Below are 22,888 nucleotides of genomic sequence, written 5' to 3' on the forward strand. Positions count from 1 at the left end.
ATTTGAGTGTGTTTTTGGAAATCATCCAAGTATTTATTGTTGTTGAGATATTTTCAGTCATGTCCAACTCTTAATGACCCCTTTGGGGATTTTCTTGGCAAAGATATTGTTGACATTTCCTTCTCTGGGTCATTTTACAGATGAGGAAACTCAAGCAAACAGAGTTAAGTGACTTGTTCAGGGTCACACAGCTTATAAGTGTCTGAGGTCAGATTTGAAGACCTTGCACTCTACCCACTGTGCCACCTAGCTGCTCCTTCCAAGTATAGCATTTTAAATAATTACAGGGAGAAGATAATTCTATGAATTGAACTAAAGAAGTTTAAAAAATCTTATATTATCCCTTATAGTCAGATACTCAAAACAGAATTATAGAAACAACATTCCAAGCAATTTATCTTTGCCAATTTCAATTATTTAATGAATGAATGGAAATATTTTCTTGAGGGCAGTTTTAAAATCCTTATTCCTCAGAGTATATATAAGAGGGTTCAAGGTGGGGCCAACTGTGGTATACAAGAGAGCCACCACTTTACCATTATCCATTGAGGAGCCAGAGCCTGGAAAAATATAAGTGTATATAATTGTGGTATAATACATGCTGACAACCATGAGATGGGAAGAACAGGTAGAGAAGGCTTTCTTCTTCCCCTCTGTGGTGCGGATCTTCAAGATGTTGGAGATGATAAAGCCATAGGAAACCATAGTGAGTACAAAATTGATCACCCCAAAGTACACATCTGCAATGACTACCATGACGTTGTTCACATATGTGGAGCTACAGGAGAGGAGCAACAAAGAAGGTATTTCACACAGAAAGTGTTTAATTTCATTAGGACCACAAAAAGTTAATCGCAGCATTAGACCAGTCTGTAATAATGAGCTGAGGGCACCAATGGCCCACACACTGCTCACTAAAATCATACAAACCATCCTGCTCATCATAGTACTATAATATAGGGGATGACAGATGGCCACATATCTGTCATAAGCCATGGCTGTGAAGAGCAGAAGCTCAGTCCCCAATAAACAAGTGATGAAATATAGCTGGGTCATGCAGCCATCATAGGAAATGGACTTCTCCTCCACAAAAAGGTTCTCCAGCAATTTGGGCAGAACTGTGGATGTGCAGCCAATATCTAAGATGGCCAGGTTGGCAAGAAAAAAATACATGGGGGTATGGAGACCTGAGTCCAGACTGATGGCCATGACAGTGAGAATATTGCCTGTGAGCGCTGTGAAATAAAGAAAAAGGAAGGTGCTAAACAAGAATATCTGGAGTTGAGGTGTCTCTGAGAAACCTTGTAGAACAAATTCTGTCACCAGTGTTCGGTTATCCAATGCCATTCAACAAGCTGATGTCTCTTGTATCACTTGGAGGAAGTTTTACGCAGCATGTACTCCTTCATGCAATTTGTGGACAAATCAGCTGAGCCTTAGCAGAGAAAAATGCCCAGGATTACATTGAAGTTCAAAATATATTTCAAGTGTAGACAAAATGTTTGTTAAGAGAGAATCCTAAATTGTAAATGCCCCCCAGCCATTAATCCAGCATTTGGAACAAAGTAGACACTTAATAAATGCTTAATGATTGACTGACCAAGAATCGCAGAAAAATAATAACAATGACATGAGTTGAAAACGAGATGATAGGAAGTTCCATTCATTCACCAGTTCCCTGAATCCATGTCATCCCTTCCCAATAATAGTCACTTCTTTTTTCCATCTTCTTTACTCTCTTCTGTTACGCAGTGCACTTTTTTTTTCATTATTTTTTGCTTTGCCTCTTTTTCCTGTATGAAGTCAGGGAATGTACCATCTTCATTTAATGTAGACCTTATATCTATTGTGGAAATATATCCAAAGCTCCCTTTTTAGTGAAACTAAAAATGTTAAACTCTAATATTTTCAGTGTTCTAAAAGCCCTTTCTAGACTTTCCTTCAATCTCAGGAAATATGGGTAATAAATCAAGGACAAAATCTAAGGGCTGAACAAAGAAAGCCTCTTGTCTTCTTTTGCTTCTTGCCCTCCCTGTACTTTGAAGGGATTGGCCTATGACCCACCCAAGAGAAGTACCCTCTATTCCATTCAAAGGGAAACTCTTTTCATCATACAGATTATATTCTCAATATTGACCTCTAAGAGGAGTTGCTTTGAAGCCTTGAAGTGAATGCTACCGGAAAGAATTGGACAATGGCTTTCATTACTTAGCTATTTGAAATTTCATCCCAAAACTATATTTTATGTATATTGTGATTTTTTTTTCTTTTTGGAGGGGGAAGGCTGGGCAATTGGGGTTAGGTGACTTGCAAAAGCTCATAAGGCTAGTAAGTGTTAAGTGTCTGACACTAGATTTGAACTCAGGTCCTCCTGACTTCAGGACTTGCGCTCTATTCACTATGCCACATAGCCTCCCCAATATTGTGATTTTTTTTCTTCAAGATTCCTATAAATGTTACCTCAAAGTATCTTTGGATAGAGGCTTGTAAGATGGAATAGGAGAACTATAACAGTTTGGATATCTCTCTCTTTAAGCAAGAAATGGCTTAAATATAGAATAATATTAAATTAACTAAAAATTGTTACCAATAGACTTAGACCTAAGATGTAGAGTACACGGTGAATATTTTTTTTTCCTTTGGGACTATGACATTAGGGGTGTGTATAGAAGTTAATAAATTTCTGAGAGTCAGGAATTCTTTAGTTCTAATCCTTCCTGCGATAATTATAAACTGAGTGACTATGGACAAAACCATAGACTCATAAGGCAATTTTCTTGGATTTTTCTACTAGGAGTTCCTTATGCTAACAATAATCTCAGAACCTTTTCCTGTTTATATCCATATTTGTCACATATCTCTCTCAATTTTAGTATTCCCTTTTATAAAATGCAAGTAATACTACTAGCACCCCTACTTCTCAAGGTCTTTGGGAGAGTAAGTGTTTATAAATGATAAATACACTGTAATGTAAATTATTGTTACTTAACATTCATTTGAATTTTTACTCTTACTTTTAATATGTTCTATATTTTCCCATTCCTTTAAGTAGCATGAAGAACTAAGCAAGACATACCTCCTATTCCTAATTATTACCAATGTCAGCTCATGCGAACAACGTGCAATTCTCCAACTAGATTGGAAGATTAGTCACTACATTTGGCAAAAATCATTCCTGGGGAAGATTCTGGAAAGATGGCAGAGTAGGTCAGAAAATTCCAAGTTCTCAAGATTTTCCCCCACAAAAGAGAAAAAAAATAGCACGTTAGGGCAAACAAAGTACTCATTAAAAAATAAATAAAAATTTGGGCATAACAGGGTCTTCCTGGAACAAACTCAGAAGATCAGAAGAAAAATCCCAGGAGGAGGCTTGGTACTGGAGAGGAGTAAACACCTCCAGGCTAGGGTCCACTTAGACAACAAGTGGCACACTCTGGGGTTAGTTAGTTTTGGAGGTTGCCTCAGCCCCAACCACAGGAACTTTTACCCCCAGGATAATGAGAGGAATTGAGTGTCTAAACCAGAGGATGTCAAGGGAATATTGACTGTGCTATGGAGTGCAACAGGTGTGAGAAGGAACCAGAACCCACCTGGTGAGTACAGAAGGACTGGGGTGAGGACACTGTTGACCATAGACACTTACAGGAGCCTGGAGGTTTGGCTTTGGTACTAGGCTAGAGGGGAGAACTGAAGATCTGGGGTAAAAGGCACCATCTCCCATACCTTGGGATCAGAGATGATTAAAAAAAATTAAGTTATCATTGCAAGAAAAAAATACACAAGTAAAGGAGAAAGAATCTAATCATAGATAGTTATTATGGGAATCCTCATCTTCAGAGGAGGATACTGAAGCATAGAAACCCTCTTCTAGCCCAAAGAATAATGCCAAATAGTCACCTGTCCAAAAAAAAATTAATAGAAAAGCTTTAAAAAGACTCTAAAAAGCAAATGAGAGAGATAGGGGGAAAAACTTTTAAAAATTAGAAACCAAGGAAAACAAGATTATGAAAAGAAAGTCAACCAATTAGAAAAGGAGATACAGAATCTTGAGAAAGAAAATGAAAAAAAAGAAAAGAAAAATTGAAAATTAGAATTGGGCAAAGTGAAACCGGCGAAGTTATGATGTCAAGAAATAATTAAATTAAATATGAAGAATGAAAAAATAGAAGAGAAAGTGAAACATGTAATTAAAAAAAAATGGGGGGGGGGGCAGAGTCAAGATGGCAGAGTAGAAACAGGACTTCTGCTCAGCTCCGGCTTCAACCTCCTCCAATTCATGTAAAAAATGACTCTAGACAAACTTTGGAGCTACAGAACCCACAAAATGACAGAGAGAAGCTAACATCCCACTGAAGACAGTCCTGCAGGCCAGCAGGAAGGGGCCAGCAGAGCATTCTAGGAACCGAGCCTAGCCCCATTCAAGACTGAAGTTTTAGCCTCAGGGTGGCCACAACCAGCCACGGGCTGGAGGGACTTCAGATCACCAGCAGCTGTGGCAGTTTCCAGAATTATCAACACATAGATGCTAAGGACAAAGTGAGAGGTCAGTGCAGTGTGGCCTTTGGAATGCAGTAGTTTGGGAGTTCAGTCTGTCCTTTACCCCCTGGAGGGAGAAGCCACTGAGGCCCTATGGCCATGCAGCCACCACCACGTGGCAGCTTCAGCTCCTGGCTTGCAGATTGTAGAGGGACCAACTGACCAGTCTGAGGGTTAATTGCTCTTGCTTTAACCTGCTTAGATCTGGATTGCAGTCTAGGGTAGAGGTCCTAGGATGCGTGACCAGCTTGCCAGAATGTATGGAGGCTCAGAAAAGGCACACTACTAACAGCTCCAGTAGCTCTGAAAACCCCAGCAATTGGGACAAAGCTCCACTGTCTGGTAGCACATAAAAAAAATGGTTTGGAGAACAAATCAAGAAAAGCAATGATAAGCATAGTTCGACAACCTGAAAGCTATGATCAAAAAACTTGATATTAGTATATCTTGATATACTAATACAAGAAATAAATGGAATTGTCCTGAAGCATTTGAGTATGGAGGAGAAGTGGAAATAAAAAAAAAATCTATCTAACACCATTTGAAAGAAAGCCTATGGAGATGGCAGAGTAGAAGCACAAAGTTGGCATGGGCTCCCACTCCAATCACTTCCAATACATGTAAAAAATGACTCTAAACAAACTTTAGAGCTACAGAACCCACAAAGTGACAGAGAAACAAACAAATCTACCACTGAAGGCAGCCCGGCAGGTGTACAGGATGGATCTATCACACCGTGTTGTGAGCCAAGCACAGTCCAGAATGAGCCATGCAGTTCCAGCCTCAGGGCAGCCCCAACCAGTGGCTGCCAGAGCAGACTTCAGGTGAGTGAATCATCAGTAGCTCTTGGAGGTTTCCAGACTTCTCAACCCATAAAAGCAAAAGACAAAGTAAAAGGTCAATGTAGAACTCTGTTGGAATAGGGAGGGGACTGAAAAGCATGGTCCGGCACCTGCCCCCAGAGTGAGAAGCAGCCAGAGGTGCAGCAGCTGCACGGTGTGGCTTCCTTAGAAGCTCTTGGCCTGCAGATTGTAGGGGGACCAAGCAACTATTCAGAGGGTAATCACTTTTGCTTTAATCTGCTTGGATCTGGATTGTGGTCTTGGGTGGTGGTCCTGAAGGGTGTGACAAGTGAGCCAGAGCTTGTGGTGGCTGTAGAGAGGGTGCCCTCCTAATAGCTCTGACAGCTGTGAAAACCCCAGCAATTTGGGACATACTTATTTTCATTCTGGAAGCAGAGTTCTACCATGGCAAAGAGCTCAAAAGTCAAGTAATTGGCTGGCAATATGAGCAAGCAATGGAAGCACAAACAGACCATACAATCCCTTTTGGGGGGACAAAAAGGATCAAGGCATGGAGTGGAAAGAAGAGAGTGAAGTCTGAACTCCTGCATCAAAAGCTTTCAAGAAAAATATGAACTGGTTATAGACCATGGAGGAGCTCAAAAGGGATTTTGAAAATCAAGTAAGAGAAGTGGAGGAAAAATTGGGAAGAGAAATGAGAATGATGCAAGAAAATCATGAAAAGCTAGTCGACAGCCTGCTAAAGGATACCCAAAAATACACTGAAGAAAATAACACTTTAAAAAATAGATTAACTCAAATAGCAAAAGAGGTCCAAAAAGCCAATGAGGAATAGGAAGCCTTAAAAAGTCAAATTTGCCAGATGGAAAAGGAATTTCAAAAATTCACAGAAGAGAATAATTCCTTCAAAATTAGATTGGAGCAATTGGAAGCTAATAACATTATGAGAAATCAAGATACTATAAAACAGATCCAAACAAATGAATAAATAGAATGCAATGTGAAATATCTTATTGGAAAAACCACTAACCTGGAAAATAGATCCAGGAGAGATAATTTAAAAGTTATTGGACTACCTGAAAGCCATGATCAAAAAAAGAGACTAGATACTATCTTTCAAGAAATTACCAAGAAAAATTGTCCTGATATTCTAGAACCAGCGGAAAAATAGAAATGGAAAGAATTCACCGATTGACTGTTGAAAAAGATCCCGAGAAGAAAATTCCTAGAAATATTATAGCCAAGTTCCAGAGTTCCCGGGTAAAGGAGAAAATACTGCAAGCAGTCAGGAAGAAACAATTTGAGTATTGTAGAAACACAATCAGGCACAAGACCTAGCAGCTTCTTCATTAAAGGATTGAAGGGCTTGGAATATGATATTCCAGAGGTCAAAGAAGCTAGGTCTAAAACCAAGAATCACTTACTCAGCAAAACTGAGTATAATGCTACAGGGGGAAATATGGTCATTCAATGAAATAGAGGTTTTTCAAGAATTCTTGATGAAAAACCAGAGCTGAACAGAAAATTTCACTTTCGAATACAAGAAGCAAGAAGAATGAGAAGGTAAACAGGTAAAAGAAATCATAAGGAACTTATTAAAGTTGAACTATTTACATTCCTACATGGAAAAATGATAATTGTAACTTATAAGCCTTTTCTCAGTTTGAGGATAGTTGAAGGGAATACATACATATATATATATATATATATGTATACATGAAGGGATGATATCTAAAAAATAAAATTAAGAGATGACAGAGGGATTTATTGGGAGAAGGAGAAAGGGAGAGATAGATTAGAGTAAATTATCTCATATAACAGAGGCAAGAGAAAACTGTTACAATGGAGGGGAAGAGCAGGAAGGTAAAAGGGAATGGGTCAACCTTACTCTCATTGAATTTACACACTCAATTGGGTATCTTACCCTACAGGAAAGTAGAGAGGAATGGGATAAGAGGGGGGAGGACAGAAGGGAGGGAAGATTGGGGGAGAAGGTCATTAAAAGCAAACATTTTCAAAAAGGCATAGGGTCAAAGGAGAAGACAGAATAAGTGGGGGGTGGGATAGGATGGAGGGAAATATAGTTAGTCTTTCACAATTTAACTATTATAGAAATGATTTGGGTAACTACATGTTCAACCTATATTGAATTGTTTATCTTCCCAGTGGGGGTAGGTGAGGAGGGAAGAAGGGAAAAAATCTGGAACTCAAAGTTTTAAAAACAAATGTTAAAAAATTTGATTTTTACATGCACCTGGAAATCAAAAGATATACAGGGACTCAGGCATTGAAACCCATTTTGCCCTAGTAGAAAGTTTATGGTGGAGATGATGGGGGAGGATATAAGAGAGAACAAATTGGGGGAAGGGCTATTCAGTAGGCTTGGTATTTTTGGTGGGGGTAGGGGAAAGAAAGGGAGAGAAAAATTGTAACTCAGAATCTTGTGGAAATGAATATTGAAAACTATAAATAAATAAATATTTTAAAAAGAAATGCTATGAAGAAAACTTATAGGAATATTATAGTCAAATTCCAAAACCCCCAGTCCAAGGATAAAATATTAAAAGCAACAAAAGAAAAAATAATTTAAATATTATGGTGCCACAATTAGAATCACACAAGACCTAGTAGTGGAGACACTAAAGGACTGCAGGTCTTGGGATATTATATATCAAAGAGCAAAAGAACTCAGACCCCAGCCAAAAATATCATACTCAGCAAAGTTAAGCATAATCCTAAATGAAAAAGAAATGGACATTTGATCAACTGTCAGACTTTCAAGAATTTGTTAAAAAAATACTGAACTTAACATAAGATTTGATATACAAGAGCCAAGAAAAACATAAGGTACATACGAAAGACCGATTACAAGGGATTTGATAAGGACAGAAGATTTACTTCTTATATATGTAAAATGTTAAAAGTATATCTACAATTATCATTGGTAATTTGGGTAGTTCATAAGAAAGACTGAACATTATATGTTCAAAAAGTAAAACCATTTAGGAACAGCTAAAAAGAGTAATTATTTTATACAAATGAGGTACAAGAGGAAGACTTTACACAGAGGAATTAGATAAAAGGATAAAAGTCTTCTAAATCCTGAAGAAATTAAATGGTACCAGGATGGGAAGCAGGGAGAGGACAAGGGAGGGATCTCTAGAGAAGAGCATGAAGGAATACATTAAAGGGGGGTATAGAAGGGTGTTTAGATCAATGGCAGTGGGGGGATAGGGAAGGGTCCTTGGAAGGGGGTAGGCTAAGTAATAAGAGGGCAAGATAGTGGGTGGAAGTAAAGTAGAGGAGTCAGGAAGGATAGGAAATGATATATACACCAACATTAAAACCAAAGATCAGGAGTAGAATTTGTTAGGAAAAGCTCATGTCTATATATGGCTGTGTATGTACATATCTATATCTATACAGAAATATATCCGCACTTAATTTTAACCTTCTGGTTGGGGGGTGGGGTAGGAAGGGTGGGAAAAAAAGAACAAAGTAAAAAAGTGCACAGCAGAAAACAAAAGAAAACTTACATGGAAGCAAAGAAAAGAAGGGCAGCTCTCAACATATTGTGTAGTATTTGTCATACGGTCTTTCTTGAAATGAAAATTTATCATTACATATTTTGAATCCTCTCATGTTCTGCTGTGCACATGACATGCTTTTTTTCCTTTTCTTATTTCATATTTAAATACCAATATTTAAGTTTATGATTTTTTTCTTTTCTCTATTCTGTATTTGTGTTCTGGTGTTGGAATTTAAAATAAATTTTAAAAAACACATTACTATCAGTAAGAAAAAGTTCCCTACTTTGAAATTTTTTAATCACATTCAAGAGAGAGTAATTTTCCCCCACTCACCAAAGGCAAAACCTTGACCCTTGACTTTCAGGCAATGTGGAGAATCCCAGGATTTCTCTCTTCCACAGAATTCTTGTGACAAAACCTCTAAACCAGAAAATATGAAATAAATGTGTTATCATTATTATCTATTAAATAGATATAAATATTTGTAACAAAACAAGCATAAAGTCAGATTTGACCTAGTTTTCCTTGGTTACCCTAAATATCCAACAGCAATGATCACTCTTCTTTTATTAGTAATTTTAATTAATCAACGATCATTAGCTAATGATCATTATTTCTTCCAGTCACTGAAAGCATACAGGGGTTATTTGGAAATTATTATGAATCCTATACCAATATGCACATCTCAACCCCCCTGTACCCAAGGAGATCATTTAACCAGGTTACCAACATCAATTTCTCACTAGCCTTTCCAAGGAGGCAGGGTTATTGACAGATCACACCAAAAGACTGCTCAACTTTTGATGCTATATTCCAAGTTTAAGGAGAAGCCATATTGCTATTAGTAGTTCATAAGAACCATAGCAAATCCTGAACCAAAACAGCACTTCCCAGAAATCTTTTTTCTTTGCTAGAGAAAAAATACACTAAACACCGAAACAGTATGGGATATGAGATCCCTGTGAAGTTCCACCTGAAATATAACAATGTGAGTGTGCCCACTCTGAAGCCTAAGACATCCAGAACTAGAGAATCCTCAGCACATTGATACTGACCCCTCCGCTAGGAACTAGCAGGGACTAGGAACTGTTACCACAGTGACCTGAATTCAAATATTTTGAAGAAAGAGACTTTTGAATAGGACTTAGATATTATTATTGAAGAAGCAGACACTTCCCCAGAAGATCATTGAGATGGTGCTGGGAGCCCACAGAAAGAAGCAGAGAGCTCTAGTGCCCTAGATGACATAAAGTGAGAACTTCTTAGCTCCTTGGCCACTCCTTTCCTAGGGTACTCTACCAAATAACTTCCCTGAGCCTCAATTGTTGGAAGAGGAAGCTCTGCAGAGTGTAACGTCCTGAGTGCTCAATGGGCTCTCCATCACTATCAAGTCTAGATGCGCTGATTAATAATGAACAGATAAAAAGGGGATCCCATCTAGATACTGTATGTGAAATCAACATACTTGGCTCATACAGCTCTAAAATGACTCTGAAAATCAGCACCATGATCCCATGCTGAGCTCTGATCCAAAGATGAGTAAAATTCAGTTATTAACCCCATGGAACTTTGATTAGTAGGATACATATGTACAAAAGGATTGTGTTCATTTTTTTTAAGTCTACAACAAAATACTCCTTGAAAAAGGAATAGATATGCGAGACAGATTGTGCCTGGGTGGACTATATAAGACTTCATGGAAAAGGAATCATGTGATCTGGCCTTTAAAACAAAGGCCCCATGGTGGGAAAATTATGGATATGTTTTGAAAAAAGAAGTCTAATTTATCCATAGAGTAGTTTGAACAGGGCATCACAACTAGACAAGGCATATGTAATACCTTCCAACAAAATTCTTTGCATGACATCCTCACATATGAAAATGAGTTTACTATCAGCATGCCTTAAGCTCCCTCAGGAGTAGGGATAGGTCCCTACTTAGGTAATCACTATCTCTCTAGTCCCTCTTGTGCCTCGAGTTTGTGAGAGGACTCTCTGGGGCAGTGACTCCATAACAGCTCAGATAACTAGACACTGCTATCCCAACAGGGGCAAGCATAAGACATGAGAGCTGGAAAAGTTGTACATGCCATCTCTTCCAACTTCTTCATTTTACATATGAGAAAACAGAAAGCCAGAAGCACTATCTTACCTAGGATCACACACCTTAGGATGTATATAAACACTGACAGACAATGCAAAGAGAGTGGTGAGATAGGAGGGTTCAATCATTTTATAACAATCACTAGATAAGTATCTACCTGAGGAGAAACATAGGGATCCTACATGATGATTTTTTTCCTTAGTCACTACCTCCACCATCGGAAAAAAAAACAACATATAATTAACCAAAGAAAATGGGAGTTGGGAGGAGTGTTAGAGGTCAACTACCCCTAATCGATTTGTATTAGAAAGGAGGGAACTGAAGCTCAGAAAGGTCAAGTGACTTTCTCCTAGATTTTAGTTCACATCTAACTGCTTCTTTTGCTAACATTTATTTTTAAGGAGTAAATTCCACAAAGTCCAATATCCATGAAGATTGATACTCAACAGGTGCTCTTATAAAAATGCTATCAATTACCTAAATTTCTCTTACAGTATCCTGGATACCAATGTTGGGGTCTCCCCTTGTCAAAGTTGGGTGAAAGACATTACTGTGTTCATTCCTTAAGACATCTAAGCATATAATGGCAAATAGGACTCTTACCTTCTTCACAGCAGTTTTCAAAGAAGTAAACAATGAGCTTGTTTTTAAGAAGAAAGGCAGCAAGGCTCTGTAGATTTTGGATGGAGAGTTTTCTCATGGGATTCTGTCAAGCCTGGCTCCACAGAAAATATCTGAAGAAGTAATTAGATGGTGGTGTTTGTACCATCACTACTACAGGGACATAGAAGTTGCTTCCAGGGCAGAGCTCTCAGGGAAAATTCTCAAAGGCATTCATCAAACTTGGGATATGAAAGGGATCATAGAGTTAAATACCCTTATTATAGAGAAAGAAAAAGACTCAGGAAAGTGAAGTAAAGCAGAACTGGCTTTTAAACCCAGAACTTCTGATATTAATTTGAGTCTTTTTATCATTGCATCTTTATTAGGTCATAGATTAAGAGCCGGAAGGAAACATAGAATCCATCTTGTCCAACTGCATAATTTTATTAGAAATGGAAAGAGAACGTGAAAATGTAGACAGAAGCAGAGAGAGGGAGGGAACATTCAACCTATGAAGAAAAATCCAGAAACTTCTTTAAACCTTTTAGAAGAACCAGAATATATGCAAGCAATTGATTGCTAACTATGAATCTTGCTTCTCCATTACTCCAGTGGCACATACCACAGCCCACACTCAGATCTGATAAATGGTCGTGGTGGGTTGTTGTGGTTTAATGATTAATCACAGTTGAGCCAACCTAAATCTCTCTTCCTTTTCTTGGCAACTACTAGAAAAAATACTTTTTTCACTCTGCCTCTATGTTCTCTCCTTTCACTCATTCCTCAACCCTTTGATAATTACTTAATTGCCAAATCTATGGTCTTTTCTCTGTCTTCCTGGCCTTTCCAGTTCTTTGGACACTGGTAACCACTATCTCATACTATTTTCTTTTTTCTTTCTCCTCCTGATTTCTAAATGCTTCTTCTCTGGCTACTTTTTTGACCATCACCCATATGATCCTTAGACTATGAATGTGCCCAAAGTCACTGTCTTAGATCTCTTGACCCCTTACCTCTCGTCTTATCATATTTATCAGCACTTTAACTATCACGTCTTTACACATTATTCCCTAATCTGTTTGTCAGACCCTATCCTCTCTCCTCAACATCAGTCACTCTCGTGAGTTGAGCTATGGTCCCACATCACTAATTCGGATGTGCCAGAAACATTTAAAATTAAGCATGTCTGAAATAGAACTTATCTTCTATTCCCCCACCCCACCAATCCCTCTATTTTATCATTCTTCCAGGTTTCCATGTTCATTATCTTCCACTCTTCACACTTTCTCAACTCACATTACCTCCACAAAATCTTTCACACTCATTCCTTTCTTTCCCTCAGCCCTCATCATTCACTACCGGGACTATTTCAATACCTTCCTAAATAGTTTCTTGTCTCAATTTTATCTCCATTCCAGCTGATCTCCACAGAGTTGCTATAGTGATATTTCTAAAGCACATAGGATGGACAACATCAATGTCACTCAATAACCTTCAGTGGCTCCCTATTGCTGTTAAGATACAATATTATTCCTCTGTTGTGCTTTTACGGCCTTTCAAAACTTGGCCTCAATCTACCTTTCCAGCCCCATGATCCATTATTCTCTTTCCTGCATTCACCCTCCAACTCAATTAGCTTTCTTTCTTTTCCTTAAACTTGACATTACTATCTTTTTGCCTTTTCCCTGGTCATTACAAATGCTTAGAACACATTCCGTCTTCAACTCTCCCTCAGAATGCTTCATTTTCTCCAAGATACACCTCCAACTCCACCTTTAAGACAAAACCCTTCCTCTTCTCTCCAACTACTACACCTTTCCTCACTAACTACCTTGTATTTGTGATATTTGAAAAGATACTTTACAAACCTTAGAGAGCTACATAAACGCCAACTATTACATATGTATATATGTATACATGCGCTATTGTCTTGCACAATAAATTCCTTGATGTCAGGGATTATTTTTGTCTTCGTGCCCCCAACAATTGGGACAGTGCCTAGAACATGGTAGGTTTTATGTATATATATATATATTTGTTGATTGATTAAAAGTCCAAGAGTGATGTGCTTAACCTTCACTCTAGACAAAAAATCTAGTACTTGTAGATGGGTACGGATTATGAGCAATTACAAATGGAAGCAGTGATCACAATGAGGTAGGGTATATTCATAAAGATCAAATCATGGCACTCTGATCTCATTTCCCTTTTTGACAGGTTCCTTAAACTAATAGATCTCTTTCTAATAAGAAATACATGATACACAATACATGAAACTAAATACACAATACATGAAACTAAAGAAAAATCAAGTTACAACCAAAGGGAAGGAGGGCTCATAGATTTTCCATGGAGTGGCAAACAAAATACATCAAAATTAGTTTTATTGTATCAAGAACAAGTCACCATGAAATGTTTCATGTTGTCAACATGAAATATCATAAAGTCAACACAAAGCAGTATTTCATATGACACTTGGCTATTTCATGAAATATTTGTGAGTGTAAGTCAAAATATCTCTAGTAGAGATAACTGTGAATTATAATTCATAATGTCCTAAGGAAAGAGTTTGAAAAGTTCTTCCCCACCATGTCAAAATGTTTGGTCATCAAAAAGTTTAATATGAAGGTAGGCATAAAAGAGGTTAGCTTAACATGTTAGAAAACATGATTCAATTTTGTGAAATGAAAGACCCAAAAGTTTATAAACTACTCAAAGACATCTTGCCTGTATTCCATTAATAATTTTGTATAGAAGACAGCTGGAAGACACTGGACCATGTGACCATTGAACAATATCACAAAGAAAATAAAGTTGCCTTTGACTTTAAAAAAACAGGAAACGATTGATTTCTAATCTTGGAATCATATCTCAAAATAAATCTAGGACATGAGGAGGAAAAAAAAAAACATTTTATAAGGTGGGAAAAGGAATATTTTTGACAGAGACTTCCTGAGGTGAATGAACAGGGACTTTACCAATCAACATTAACTTTTATTTAATTTCTTTAAAGCAATTGGGGTTAAGTAACTTGCTCAAGGTTACACGGCCAGTTATTTCTGGGTGTGGTGCTAAGTATCTGAGCCCGGATTTGATCACCAGGTCCTCCTGACACTGGAGCCAGTGCTCTTACTCAATGTGATACCTGGCTGCCACAAAGGAGTCATATTTCTTTTTTTTTTAAGCAATGGGGGTTAAGCAACTCGCTCAAGGTTACACGGCCAGTTATTTTTGTATGGGTGCTGAGTATCTGAGGCTGGAACCAATCCCAGGTCTCCTGACACTGGGGCCAGAACTCTTACTCACTGCACCACCTGGCCACCCCTTCAACATTAACTTTTAAAAAGATATATAAAGAAGGAAAAAAGCTGAGAGAAGACACTTTTAAAAAGTATAGTAAAAAGAATAGTAGCAAGAGATCAGAGTGAGCCAAAATTTCAAGGAAAACAAAAGAAAAAAAGGGGTGTTCTGTTTGTTAACTGTGTTGGGGAAAAGAGACTTAGCTAAGGGATATGACTATGGATTGAAGTGGATAGGATACTGTAACCAGTAGTGAATAAAGTGCACTCATGTTTTACATTGGTTTTCTCTAACAAGGAAGATGATATTTGTACTTGAAAGGACTGAGTGGGAAGAAAAGTCATTAATAGGGAGTTGAATCACAAGGTACATAAGTATATAATAAAAGAGCACATGGGTGTCCTAATGAAGTCAAGTCACCAGGTCTAGATAAACTTCATCTTCACGTGTTAGGGAAAATAAAACCCCAATATCACTGGTTTCTAAGTCATTGTCAGCCATCTCTGAATGATTATGGATACTGAGATAGGTACCATGGAATTGGAGTAAGGCAGAGATTGTGAAGACTTATCAGATTATAATACATTATTGCACTCTCCCAGTTCAATTTCCTTGGCATATGGAAATGTCATGTATTTTTTCAATCTTCTTGTCTTTTGATTTTATTCAGAAATATATGAATTCTTAATCTGCTGATCTGTTTGTCAAAAAAATATACTGTTGCAAGATATTTTCTTCTTCATTCTAAATTCTTGACATGGTTGTTTAGCCTACCAATTTCTTTTTTGAGAGCTCTAATTTAAATTCAGATTTTCATCCTTACTTCTTTTTTGATTCTTGTGCTCTTTTTTTGACTCTACACTATGATTTCTGAGACATGGATTTATTGAAGAATTTTCCCTTTTATTGTTGAATTTCAAAATTATTTCCTTTCCATGATAATACTTATTCATTATTTTGGTTCCTTTCCATGATTGTTTATTTATCTCTTACAATTTTATCAGTTGTCTTGTTGTTTTTCTGTGTGTCCCTTCCTATAATCAGCCCTCTTAGTAAAAAAAACATGTTCCTTTTTGTTTTAGTGTAGAACAAAATTTTCCTTCAGCCCCTTCAATTTTGAACTGGATGTTAACTTTCAGGCACTGTTTGACATTCAAGGCACAGGTTGGAAATTTGTATTGGAGGGAGGGAGTGGGCTCAGGGATTGCTGGTGCCAGGTCAGAGGTGTTAGCAGGTAACTGTGCCATGTGGAGTCTGGGTATGAGTAGGATTGTGTTGGATGTACAGGCCTTCTTCTGATTGAGAGGTCTGTGAGTAACACATGGGAGACTTGGGGCTAGCAGTAGCCCAGAAGACTTCACCCTGCATGGAGCTAGAATTGGGGATGGAATGGTGCAATAAATAGTTTTCCCCAACTCAGAGACTTTAATTCATAAGGATATGTGATGTGGGATTGCACTTAAGGTCTGCAAAGTATATATTTTCACAAGACTTCTGGCATGTGGAAAGCCTTTATGTTGTAATTGAGACCTGGCATTATAAAATATCCCTGACTTGAAGTCTTTAGAAGTTTTGGGAACAGAAATTGACAATCCAATAGTTCACACTTTTAATGATGTTTGGAAATATTTACCTTAAGGGGGACCTCTTTCCCATTCTTCTTACAATAGTTACCATTTACATGATTCAATACACTTTTTTTTCCTGTTTTGATGTGGAAAGGAGAGAAGCCTAAAACAAATCACTGATCATGCCATCATAACTGGAAATCTCCCCTCATACATCTGTGGGCATAAATGGATCCTGAAGTCAAAGCATAACCATAGAAGCTCAGAGTTGGAAGAAACTTCAGAGGAAGAAACTTCCTGTCATATATAAAGCAGAAATCCCCTTTGCAACATCACTACACAAGTCACCATAAAATCTCTGATTAAAGACCTCCTAACAGTGGTAGGAAACTCACTACCTCTCCTCAGGCATAGTGAATAACCATTCATTACACCATTATTTGGACATAATATTTGACATGGTTCACAACAGAATTCATCAGTCCTAATAGACTGTGGAGCTACTAATTTTGATTCATTTGAATTAACAATTAGGGGGACACAGTTTTATTTGACTGTAGTTCTGTCTTTTAGGTATTCCTCACATATATTTTAAATAATTTTCCTGTAATGTATGTATATGCAATAACACATATTCTATTTTCATAGAAAAATAACAATTTGTTGCTCTCCAGATTGTAAATGGAGTTACGCAGAATTTATGAACATTTGCTCTACAGAACAGCAGTGATCTATCTCCTAAATATTTCTGTTTTTAGGGACTTTTGTATAAACTCTGGAAACAAACTAAATGTATTTTCTACTAAACAAAGGCATTGGGGTTTGGGAACAATTGTGATATGTTTGTGAGCAGAAGAGAAACAACAAACAAAGAAACAAACTCCTTTACCTGGAGGTCATTCAAATAGATCCAATTTTCACAAGAGATAATTGTAATTGATTATATTACACCAATAATATTAAGGTAATGAGGATAAAAAGGGAAACTGGGAAAATATTTTCATCACATATCTCTGATAAGTCCAATATACAAGTTCTATTGATAATTAACAGAAACACATGAGACCAAAAGCCATTCCCCAATAGAAAAGTAGTCAAAGGAAAGCAATAGTTCTCAAAAGAAGAACCATACATTATTAATAGTTAAATGAAAGAAATGCTCCAAATCACTTATAATGAGAGAACTCCCAAGAACGAGGTGCATCAATTGAAACAAAAATGTTTTCGGTCCTTCAATGTATCCTCAAATCTCAGTTCTTCTAGTGGTAAAAAAAAAAAAATAACCCTGACCTTTCACCTCCCACAAATGGGAGAAGGAACATGTTGGATGAGTAGCACACACTAATGCTGATGAAACTGTAATCAACCCAAACATTCTAGAAAGCAATTTAGAATAATGTTGAGAAAAAGAATAAAATATCCATGTTTTGATTCAGAGGTCTCCCTGCTAGATATAAAGCCAAAAGAAGTCAATTATTTTTATAAAGATTTCATATGCCTCTCTCCCCTCAAAAAACCCATGTTTATAGCAGCACTTTCTATAATACAAAAAAAAAACTGGAAGCAAAGTAGATGGTCACCTATTAAGCAATTATTAAAGAAGTTGTGGCACACAAATGTATTATCCTGTTTTAATTGATGGAGAAACAATAAGTATGAGGAATAAAGAAAAGCATAGGAAGACATATGAATTATTGCAATATAAGGAAAGCATATTCAGGGAAATTACACACACACAATGGCTGCTACAACAAGTAAAAAACAACAACAATATTATTGAAGCTGAGTGTTGTGAAATAATGACCACAGGCCATTGATGAGAAGAAAGTCCCATAAATGCCAAACTGCTACTTCCTACAACAATAGAGGGAAACATTAATACCAAAAAAGCATAGAAAGAGTAAAATGACTGGAGGCTGAGTGAAGGAAGCCAAGCAAAGAAAACAATATATTCAAATAAATAAAACACTGAAAATGGAAATAACACATCAAAAAAATTAATGTCATAAAATGACAAAGAATAGCCATAGTTCAAAAGAAGAGATATGAAAAGACAACCAAATCCAATTTCATCTTTTTGTTTTGTTTTTTAATATTATTTGTTATATGGGATGACTCTCTGGGAAAGGAAGGGATGGGCATATGGGAGGGAATTTTGGTAAAATAAAACAAAGACGTCATTTGAAACATTTTTTAAGGAAAATTTAATGACCAATCCCGAACCTGAATAAAAGATATAGAAAGGCATTTCATCCCCTACTTTGCAGAGACAGGTCCAGCATAAATATGAAATTGTGTGTGTCAGACTTTTTCAGCATTGGTAGGGTATATTTTTTCCTTATTGTCTCTGAAAAGATGATACTTTGGAAGATAGAGGAATAAGAGATACATTGGAAAATGTAGATAATGCAAAAAGAGATCGTGATTAAATATATTTTTAAAGAGTGACTCTTTGAGTCGAGAAAGAGATAGATGTGTAAAGAAAGTTTATGAAGTCGGAATTTATTCCATCCAACTCACCCCTGAGGCCAGAACCCTCTCTACAATGTCCTCACAAATGGTCATCAAGCCTCTGATCAATGGCTCCCAAAGATCAGGAGTCCATTACTTCTCAAGGCAACACATTTAACTTCTAGACAGCCATGCTATGTTTTCTTATGTTTCCATACAGGTAGGTAGTGAATGATATGTCATTTGAAGGCATTGGATAAATACCAAGTATAATACCTCAAGTTTATTAGTCAATAAACATTTACTAAGCACCTACTATGTGCTAGTCACTATATTAAGCACTAAAGATACAAAAATTACAAATGGCAGACCCTATCCTCAGGGAGTTCACAATCTAATTGGGGGGGAAGGGGAGAAAACAAACAAATAAATATGACTAAATAAGCTATGTATAGGATAAACATTGTTGTTCAGTCATGTCTGACTCTACATGAACCCAGTGAGGGTTTTCTTGGCAAAGACACTGGAGTGATTTGCCTCTTTCCTTCTCTAGCTCATTTTATAGATGAGGATGCCAAGGGAACGAGGATTAAGTGACTTGCCCAAAGTCACACAGCTAGTGTCTAAGGCCAGATGTGAACTGAGAAACATGAGTCTTCCTAACTCCAGACCTGACACTCTTTACACTACCATCACCTAGCTGCCTAAAGGATAAATAGAAATAATTAATGGAAGGAAGGTATTAGAATTAAGAGGGACTGGGAAAGATTTTCTGGAGAAGATGGAATTTTAGTTGATACTTTAAGGAACCCAGGGAAGTCAGGACATAGAGGTGAGTAGGGAGCACATTCCAGGAATGGGTATCAGACAAAGACAATAACCAAAGCCTAGAGATGGAGTGCTTATTCATGGAACAGCATGGAGGTCAATGTCTTTGGACCAAAGAACATTTGGTGAAGAGCTAAAGTGCAAGGGACAGCTAGTTTTATATGTGGATATATAGATTGATTCAGAGGTCTCACTGCTAGATATGAATAGATAAAATACTGGGCCTGGAGTCAAGGAGACCTGAATTCAAATCCAGTCTCGCACACTTACTAGCTGTGTGACGGTGGGCAAAATGCTTAACCTCTGTTTGTTTTATTCCACTGGAAAAGAAAATGGAAACCAATCCAATATCTTTACTGAGGAAACTCCACGGACAGCATGCTTCATGGGCTTATGAAGCATTGGACACAAGTGAACAATAACACAGCAACAAGTTATAAGAAGTCTAGAAAGGTGGGGAAGAGAAGGGAATAGGTTACAAAGGGATTTACAAGAAAAACAAGAAAAATTACAAGGAAAAATCATTATGTAAATATCAATAAAGACATTCCTAAAAAAACATTTTTCTTGTGTCTAGATTTCATAGTAGCATTTAGAAATAATATTCCAAGGAAGTCATCTTGGTCTATTCTAATTATTTACCAAATAGATGGAAACATTTTTTTGAGGGCTGCTTTAAAATCCTTATTCCTAAATGTGTAGATAAGAGGGTTTAAGGTGGGACTTACTGTGGTGTACAAGAGAGCCACCACTTTACCATTATCCATAGAAGAATTGGAGCCTGGAAGCATGTAAGTGTACGTAATTGTGGTATAATATATGGTGACCACGATGAGGTGGGAGGAGCAGGTAGAGAAGGCTTTCTTCTTCCCCTCCGTGGTGCGGATCTTCAGGATATTGGAGATGATGAAGCCATATGACACCATAGTGAGCATGAAACTGACAACCCCAAAGTACACATCTGCAATGACTATCATGATGTTGTTCAGGTATGTGGAGCTGCAAGAGAGGAGCAGCAAAGTAGGGACTTCGCACAGGAAGTGGTTAATTTGGTTGGGACCACAGAAGGTTAATTGTGCCATCAGGCAAGTTTGTAGTGATGAGCTGAGAGTGCCAGTGGCCCATACGCTGCCCACTAAGAGCGTGCAAACCATCTTGTTCATCATGGTACTATAACGTAAGGGGTGGCAGATGGCCACATACCTATCATAAGCCATGGCTGTAAAGAGTAGAAGCTCAGTCCCCAAAAAACAAGAGAAGAAATATAACTGAGTCATGCAGCCATTATATGAAATGGATTTCTTGTCCACAATGAGGTTCTCTAGCAATTTGGGCAGAACTGCAGATGTGCAGCCTATGTCTATGATGGCCAAGTTGGCAAGGAAAAAGTACATAGGGGTATGGAGATTTGAGTCCAGACAGATAGCCATGACAATGAGTGTGTTGCCAGTGAGAGCCATGAGGTAAAGAAAGAGGAAAGACGTAAATAGGAAGAGCTGGACTTGAGGTGTCTCTGAAAAACCCTGCAGAACAAACTCTGTCACCAGTGTTTGATTGCTCAGTTCCATTGGACCTGGAGATATCTCTTGAATCAGCCAGAGGAAGTCTCACACAGTGAAGGCTGCCTCACAGAGTACTGGGAAATCCAGCTGAGCTTTAGCAGAGACAGCAGGCAGAGGTTTGAATTAAAGCTGAAAAATGTTTTCATTTTAGAGTGGTTATCATGTCTGAGAAATTGTAATTGCCAGCAATTCATCCATGAGTCACCTACTGATAACACTAGCACTGATATATGGCTCAAAGGAGATCACTGAAAGCTTCAGTCTCTTCACCAGCACCTTTCCCACTCACTGGCCTTTCCCAAATTCCTTTATCTTCTCACTTTTCTTCTGTTCCAATGTTTTATTTTTATTTATTTGCTTCCATTGTTTTATATATTATCCCTCAGGAGGCAGCCAGGTGGTGTCCCCAGATACAACACTGGGCCTGGAGTCAGAAAGACTTGAGTTCAAATACAGACGTATAACTTTTGTAGCTTTGCAAGTCTGGCCTCACTCTCCTTAGCTGTAAAATGTGGCTAACAATTGCATCTATCTCCCCAGGTTAGTTTTGAGTATCAAATGAGATACTATTTGTAAAATGCTTTATAAACCTTAAAGTGCCATATAAGGGCTAGCTATTATTATTATTATTTTTATTCTCTTTAAGGGAAGGGATTGTATCTTCATTATCTTGCAGGTCCCCTTCTTTCTGTGGCACAATAGTGGAAAGGACACCAGCTACAGAATACAAAGTTTGGGGTCTGAGTTTAAGCTCTGACCCATATTAGCTAAGTGGACTTGGGCAAGGGTTTAATTTTCTCACCAGTAAGACAAATATCATTATAATTGTAATATGTGCCTCATATGATTACCTAGAACAAAGTTTTATATACCTTAAAATACTACATTAATCTGGGTCACTGTTGCTAAAGATTCAATATATTTTAGTTTTTGGTCAGAAGACATTCTGCTATTCTGTAAACTACCAACCCCCCCCCAACAAAAAAAACAAAATAACTATTGTCCTTATCCCTCCTCTTCCAAGCCACCCCCCAAGAAAATGGAAGTTAAGGAGAAACTATTGCTTTTACAGGTTTAAACTAATCATACTAACTTCGAGTCAAAATTACATTCTCATTTCTTTCCATTTTACCCAGTAATAATGAATTAAAATTAAAAAGGATATGGGATATCTGTGAGTTCAGTTTAGTCATTTCTGATTCATCATGAATCCATTTGGGGTTTTCCTAGCAAAGATACGGGAGTGGTTTGCCATTTCCTTCTCCAGTTCATTTTGCAGATGAGGAAACTGAGGCAAATAGTGTTAAGTAATTTAAGTAACACAGCTAGTAAATGTCTGAGGTCAGATTTGAACTTATGAAGATGAGTAGTCCTGCCTCTAGGCCCAACACTCTAATCACTGTACTACCTAGCTGCCTCAGAGAGGATTGTAAAGCCCCATCCAAATTATTCAATGTGAGTGAGCCCATGACTCCTAGAAGCCTCAGTGTATCTATAATATCTGACATTTACATTACACTTTAAATGCTGTAGAACATAGTTTTAAGTGTTTTTTTAAACTCCTGTTCTTTAGTTAAATACTTCCCCCAATGTACCATAAAACT

At 37.5% G+C, this 22,888-nt stretch overlaps 2 protein-coding genes across 2 annotated transcripts; both read right to left on the reverse strand.

Annotated features, from left to right (window-relative positions):
* Positions 1-417: 417 nt before the first annotated feature.
* Positions 418-1,347, reverse strand: LOC138148708 (olfactory receptor 13A1-like). Its single transcript, XM_069071536.1, has one exon. The coding sequence runs from the start codon at positions 1,345-1,347 to the stop codon at positions 418-420; it is 930 nt and encodes a 309-aa protein (XP_068927637.1).
* A 19,013-nt stretch (positions 1,348-20,360) lies between these two features.
* Positions 20,361-21,290, reverse strand: LOC138148709 (olfactory receptor 13A1-like). The gene has a single exon (XM_069071537.1). The coding sequence runs from the start codon at positions 21,288-21,290 to the stop codon at positions 20,361-20,363; it is 930 nt and encodes a 309-aa protein (XP_068927638.1).
* Positions 21,291-22,888: the final 1,598 nt, after the last annotated feature.

This window comes from Petaurus breviceps, unplaced genomic scaffold (assembly GCF_028583685.1).
Source record: "Petaurus breviceps papuanus isolate PSGF00001 unplaced genomic scaffold, PetGlider_PUasm1.0 90825, whole genome shotgun sequence".
In the NCBI taxonomy this organism is placed as follows: domain Eukaryota; kingdom Metazoa; phylum Chordata; class Mammalia; order Diprotodontia; family Petauridae; genus Petaurus; species Petaurus breviceps.

Bases quoted from the DNA above. Each gene is read 5' to 3' on its own strand.
- LOC138148709 (XM_069071537.1), bottom strand. From the start codon at position 21,290: ATGGAACTGAGCAATCAAACACTGGTGACAGAGTTTGTTCTGCAGGGT.
- LOC138148708 (XM_069071536.1), bottom strand. From the start codon at position 1,347: ATGGCATTGGATAACCGAACACTGGTGACAGAATTTGTTCTACAAGGT.